This window comes from Pteropus medius, unplaced genomic scaffold, assembly GCF_902729225.1.
Source record: "Pteropus medius unplaced genomic scaffold, Ma_sr-lr_union100, whole genome shotgun sequence".
Classification (NCBI taxonomy): domain Eukaryota; kingdom Metazoa; phylum Chordata; class Mammalia; order Chiroptera; family Pteropodidae; genus Pteropus; species Pteropus medius.
Window position 1 is genome coordinate 3,796,599 of NW_024348242.1, and position 6,834 is coordinate 3,803,432.

A 6,834-nucleotide genomic window follows, 5' to 3' on the forward strand; every position below is an offset into this window, starting at 1 on the left:
GAATTGAGCCCCTAGATTTCTGGGCTGACCCCAAGAAACTGGCCGGCCTTCTTATTGGATTTTCCCCTCAACAGACAAGTGGAATGTTCTAAGTATTTCTTAAAATTCTAAACCAAAGCTCAGCATTAATGGCCTGGCCAGGTGGAAAACTACTACTCTTGAACAGCCTATTTTCGGCCTCTCAGTATCTCAGTAATCTTGCTGGAGGTACGTACACCAGACGGCGTGCAAGCAAACGTGGCTTTAAAATTTTAATCAAGAAATTTATCGTTCTTAAATGCAGACTGCAGAGCAGTTGTTGAAGTTATTTTTGTTGTTTTCCAAAACGAACAGGGTCCTAAAGTGTCCGTTAAGAGCTACCTATAGATGTTCAATGCCTTATTAAACTATTACAGATTGAAAATGGAGACCAGAATTTTATTATAGAAATACCCACTCCAGAAATGAGGACAGAGCGGCATTCAGTGCAAAGCGAGGCTTTTCATCGTATCCACAATAAACGAAAAGTCCACGGGGAACACCTCTGCACTCCTTAAAGTGATCGTGACTACGTTACCACAAGCATGTTGTTCACCCTTGCGGGATGAAATCAAGTTCTATTTTACTGAAGAAATTCCTTGGGTTTTTATTTTAGGACTCCATTAACAGAGAATGAACACCTGAATGAAAACTGGAAAACGTTTATCTTTAGGAATGTAAACAGATGTTTAGCATCATCCAGACAACTGACCATTTTTTCTCTGGATATCTGCTATCAAGGGAATAAAGTCTTAAAAACTGTACACATAATAGTTTCACCAAATAGCTTAAAACAAAGCAACTACTCTTATGACATGACATTGGAACCAATAGCTTTATAAAGAAAATTTCCCCTGGGGCCTAAAGGACACCATCAAACTATATTTCTAGAGTTCTTTCAGAAAAGTTAGGACTATTAATTTGGTTTATATATGTGTATATATATATAATTACATTCTACATAGGTTTCAGTTGAAAAATGATCACTCTTGGATAAGAAATGTTAATTAAAATTAAAAAGTGGCCCTCATGACAATTAGCAATGGGGGCAGTAAAGAATTCCAGCAGATACTGTATGTTTCTTGTTTACTAATCAGTAAACAGTGTCCAAGAATCATGGGTTTCCTAGGAATTAATTAGTTACCATTTTATTACAGCAGATCCTTGGAATAAAAAAAAAATGACAACTTGTGAGGGATAAGTCTGAAACCTGAATGGTATTATCATATTTCATATTCACCCAAATAAAGGGCCCAACTTTACGCCTTTCTGGGGAAACTTAACAGAATCATTTTCAAGAGTGTCATCAGCATCATTTTGTTTGATATTTTAATATGAAAGACGAAACCCAGTAATTCCAAACTGGCTTTGGGTAACATCTCGTGGAGGGGCAGTGTGAAACCATCACTACAATGAAAAAGTTTAATAACGTTAAAATGTCACAGTTATGTCATGTCTCCGCAAACGGGCCATGGAGTTACCTGAAAACATACGTTTGAAATCAGTGCCACAACAATCTTTACTCGTAAAGAAAATTCCAAACCCTCTACCATTAGCCAGGGTGAGGGAATATGGTGACAAACGAGCCTTAAATGTGTTACTCAAAATGCGAGACAGTGAAAATACTGCAGATTTCTTTTTGAAAATAATTAAAGTCATTTATAGTGAAATATGAAAACGAACATAATTTACAAAAAGTACAGGTCAAAATGTTCAATGGGAGTGACTCAAATGTATTCAAAACTAAATGTCAAGTGAATAAATGAATTTCAACTAAAGACTATAAATGGCTAAGAATTAGTTTTCAACTGAGCTAAATAGGGTTTGAAAGTTTAAATGAACTCAATGCTTTTATCAGACCTTTATTTAAAATTAGTCTGAAAGTAAAAAATTATAATTATACTAGTCTCAAAGATAGGTGTAATTTCTTCATGGGAAAATATCTAATTTATATTTTGTTATAAAAATATACAAAATACTACTTTTCACCTTCCTTCACTCAGTAAAAAATCCTTTTGGCTCAGTAATGTCAGCCAAGCTGGTCACTTAAGTTCAAATTATATCCATATTGCATCTTCTAGAGTCACACTTGATTTTAAGGCTCAGTATACAATTTCTTTCCAAAACATAAAATTATCATAATTGCTTTTATGTACGGATAACAGGATAAGAGTCTTTAAAAAAAATATACAAGTGGGATAACCATTTGTTGTATGTTATTTTATCCCATTTCCCACAATTATTAAAACAAGACAAAATCACTGAAACCATCTCCTACTTATAATTAGAGGCGGCAAACAGTAAAAAAAAGTTTGCATACTTTCGATCAAGCAGAATAAATATAAATCTTTTGATTATCCATCATTAAAATTTTTTTTCAACTATGCTTCAGCTGTTGAAAATATTACCTGACAACTTCAGGTGACAGAATAACTCTGGTTTTTTTTAACAAGGTGAAAAGGGATCAACTATCTAAGACCATTTTCAATTAGCCATTCGAAACTGGCTTCTCTCCCCCCAACCTATATTTTAAAAAATAACTTTAACATAACTTTTGGCATTAACTTATATTTGCTCATCATAAAAACTGAAATAAACAGATGTGAAATTGATAAACTTTACAAAATATTTAACAGGAAGAAGAGGTATATCTTACAGATTTGGCTATATCATAAGGCAATCTATGAGGACAGAATTTTTTCTATCGGAAATTTGACATAAGTAAAATTCTAAAACATGATAATTCTCCAGAAATCCGAAAGTCTGTGGGATACGGCAATACGATCATGCCATGTCGTCATTGAACTTCGATGAAAGCAGTCTAAATGAGAAAGGAACAAATTTGGTGCCTGCACCAACGTAGAATTTGTTCTGAAATTCCACCCTAGAAAAAAAAAATTCCGTGTATTAATGAAAGATTGTGAATAACATTTCCTGTTTCTTAAAACATGCATAAGTTAAAAACAAAACAAAACAGTTCTAGTGCTGAAGCTGCTTCATCCCATACATGCTCTTGGCACTAATATTTCTACTTAGATGAAATCCACATACACGTGTTGGCTCTCTCAGCCTGCGATGCTAGTGCATCACGCCACCCCGCACACCGCACACACACACAGGTGTGAAGACCCCCTCTCTACATCTTGGCAACCAGAAACGCAGACAAGGAATCTGGTACATGCTATAAACCTTTTAGAAATATGCACGGAGTATTTTATAGGATAAAGCAATGTGAAACCCAAAGTGAACTGAAAGCATGAAATATACATAATTATTCGGGAAGCATAAACTCGTTTTCACGTGTCAGTGAGAACAGTTCAGAAACAAAAATACGATTATAACTCAGGGCATCTGAACACACAGCCCACTGCTGGGAAGAGAAGAACCAGCCTAATGAAGCACTAGATTTTCGTCTGGGTTATATACATGCAGATACACGCATGTTTGGGGAGGGGATTAGGTTTTCAATAGTTCCAAAGCTAAATTTCAAGCTCACCAATGGAGGCGTATGGCGTGAAGAAATGCAGAAAGCCCTTCCATGATCAAAAGGATGAGAATGGTCAGAGCCGCAAAGAGAGCGGTGACCGGGAGCAGCAGCAGGACTCCGAAGGTCGTGTCCACCCGGAGGCCCACACGCATCAGCATGGCCCACAAGACGTCGGACAGCTCTGCAAAGGAACCGTTCAGCGGTCGGCTCCCGGCCGTGGGCAGTGAGCCACCTGAACTAGCAGCTGCACTGGGCTCCCTTCTGACAATTCTGAGTCACCATCCATGAAATAACACACCCGCCTACACGACAACATGCGTGACCTGCTCGTGTAGGCGGTAACCAGCTCCTTGACCGTCTCGAACACTAGGAGGAGCCGGCATGCCGGGAAAACCAGGGCCCTGCCTCCCCATGGGAGATCCTGCAGTGGGGCTGGCGCTGTCCCGACGCGGCCCTAGGCCAGGAAGGCGGGAGCTGGGCGTCCAGTCCGGGCTGTGTCGTAACTGACTGAGTGTCCCTGTGTCAGCACCAACCTGCTCTGGGCTGCTGACTCCTTCTCTGTAAAACGAAGCTGACAGACCACAGGGTCTTCTCCAGCCATAAAATTCCAAACCTTTGGCTATGCTTATAAAAATAGCAGTGTCATATATTTTAAAAAATCTCTGTCATTTGGGGGTTTTCACAAGTATAGGCAGTCTTTGCACAACTATGCAGAGCATAAAAATGACCGTGCAATTCAAGCCATCCAAAGCAGCCTTAATAATCAATGGAAAAAAGTTACGATTGTTCTGGGACCTTTAAAAATGATTGTCAAAACATTAAAAACACATTGCTGGTTATAAGTACATAGGAAAATGAAAAAAAATAGTAAATCTATTTTTAAAATGTTAGAAACACTGAGCATTAAATTGCTTTTTCTGTAAAAAACAAAAAAACAAAAACAAAAAAACTTTTTTCAAAACATTGCTTGCCTTCCTCTCGTGTAACTGGGGCAAGCTGGGCACCTTGACGTAAAGCGAGCATCTTTTCTCACACTCGGCAAACTGTCACACCCTGTTCTAGGTTTGGACCAGCTTCCCACACGGTGTCCCCTGCACCCTCGTCTCCTGGAGTTCCCAGGGCATCGCTTCCGCTGGGGCATTTGCATCTTTGTCGTCAAACTGCTTTCCTCATTTACGTGAACAGACGTGCCCCGCACGGTCCCCTGGCGGCCGGCTCGGTGTCTGAAAGGGCAGCGCCCGCCCCGGCCCGCATCAGCCAGCTCTCCATCGCCGTCCACAGTTCGCATCTCGCTTGCACTTGGCTGCACTTTACCTTTGTTGGCCGATTCCCTCGTTCGAGCATCCATTTTTATTAAACGTCGTGTGGGCTTATCGCTGGCCCACAAGGAGGCGAGGCCACCGTGCGCCTTGCTGTCTGTGACCAGAGGCGCAGGGCCCAATCAGCCACCGACAGACTTCGAAAGGAGTGGGGTGACAGGCCACTGATCACGAAGCGCACGTGTGTTACTTACGTAGTGATCTGTGAGCTCAAGAGCTCGCGGTGAAGCTTGTCCCTTATGTTTATACTGTGCTAACTGAAATTCGAAACACGTTTTCGGGGAACTGGTGTTATTTAAACCGTGATAACTGAAATTCGTGCGTTATCAGAACTATGCAAAGGGAGTGCTGCCTGTCATCAAAACTAGTCACCGGCACGGTTTTTAGGACTTGCGTGACGTAAGTGGATAGTCGCACTCGGTAAGACAGGGCCGAATAAAGCAATGACGAGAACGGTAACGGTAATGGCGGAGGGCGACGGCGTCTGTGGCAGAGGCTCCAAGCCTTCCCCGTTCCCCAAGCCCCCGTACCCGGTTCCCTGACAGCACCTCCAGGCCAAAGGAACCACCCAGGAGACCCCCGCACCAAGCGCTCACATCCAGACGACGCTCAGGGCCAGCTCACCCCGCCTCTGAAAGATGGGCTGAGCCTCCCTCGCACATTAAAGTGTCCCCGTGAGTTGAGCGTGGTGCCGGGGCGTCTCAGCAGAGTTTGGGGAACTGCGGGACGAGGCGAACACTTACGTGCGTGAGCCAGGCTCAGCGCCCAGAGCCGCAAGTACGACGCGGTGTTGGAGACGCAGCCCAGACAGTACTCGATGGAATGAATTACTTGGGTCATTAATATTTCTCCAAAATTAAACTGAGGGAGAGATTACACGACACGGGTTAGACTCGGTATATTACACGCGCACTTCCACACGTCACACGTCTGTCCCCGTTCAGGATTATGGTGAAAGGACTGGCTTCTGGAATATCGGCAGGAAGACGCTACGCTGGGGTTTGAGGAACACTGGATCACAAGATGTGACCGGCCACACGACCTAGGGTCGGCCAGCCCTTGCACCCCAGCCTCCGCTCCTCACACATACACCGAGGGTCTGGACTAGGACTGCGACGCACGCGGGCGGCCCGCCACGACCCGAGCCAGCCCCAGCGAGTGCAAAACGTCAATGGAAGACAGGCGCTTGCCACGCTCCGGTCAGACGGCTATGGAAGAAGGCGCGTGCTTCACAGATGAGCGCGTCCTAAACACGACTCAACACGGGGAAGTTGCGAAAGGGGGTCCCGGGAGGGACAAGGCCACATGACCATTCTAAAATGCTGATCGTGAGCAACTGTGTTTGGTCCTCGTTGGAAAGCCAAGATGGTTTCTGAGAAAACGGCGCTGACTGGCATGGCGGACGTGCTGTCGTGGGCCCAGGACTGTGCCTCCCACCGCTGCGGGCTCTGCTTCTCCCCGTCTAACCCTGCACCCCGAGCCACAGCTGTTATGGGCTGAACTGTGCTCCCCCAAGTTTGTACGTTGAAGCCCCAACCCCCAGCGTGGCCGTGTTTGGAGATTAAATGCACTGCAGTAACCCTGATTAGTAACATTATATAAATTTCAGGTGTGCACCGTTGTAACTGCACATCTGTGTACGCCAGGGCGTGCTCACTACCTGTGTAGAGGCGGACGTGAACGAAACCAACTCCGTCTCTGTGTCTCAGATTTAAGTTCCACGCTGTGACCAACCTCGCTGTCCTAAGCAAGCCTATCGGAACTTTCTAGCTGACGATTACCCGTGCTCCCCAAAATGCCACCCTAAGTATTTTCGTCTGTAACAGCCAGACAGGCACGAGGATGGAGATGAAGATCAGACGGGTGACAGTGCTGACTACAAGCGATCACCCGTCTCAAGGCCGCCGGGGGGTACGACCCCCAGCGTGGACTGCATTCTTTGTCCCTTTGTCTTGTCAATCATTAGTACCCGAGTGATGCTACAAAAAAAGTCCCGTAACGGGTCTGTTG

The 6,834-nt window shown here is 44.2% G+C and overlaps 1 protein-coding gene across 1 annotated transcript in view; it reads right to left on the reverse strand.

Annotated features, from left to right (window-relative positions):
• Positions 1-1,324: 1,324 nt before the first annotated feature.
• ATP6V0A2 (ATPase H+ transporting V0 subunit a2) overlaps positions 1,325-6,834 on the reverse strand; it is a 30,486-nt gene continuing 24,976 nt past the window's right edge. Inside the window, exons 17-19 of the mRNA XM_039879489.1 lie at positions 5,568-5,694; positions 3,515-3,686; positions 1,325-2,902 (exon numbers count right to left, since the gene is read on the reverse strand). Coding sequence (XP_039735423.1) covers positions 2,803-2,902; positions 3,515-3,686; positions 5,568-5,694 — 399 coding nt within the window. The 3' untranslated portion in view covers positions 1,325-2,802. The remainder of the gene's footprint in view (positions 2,903-3,514; positions 3,687-5,567; positions 5,695-6,834) is intronic.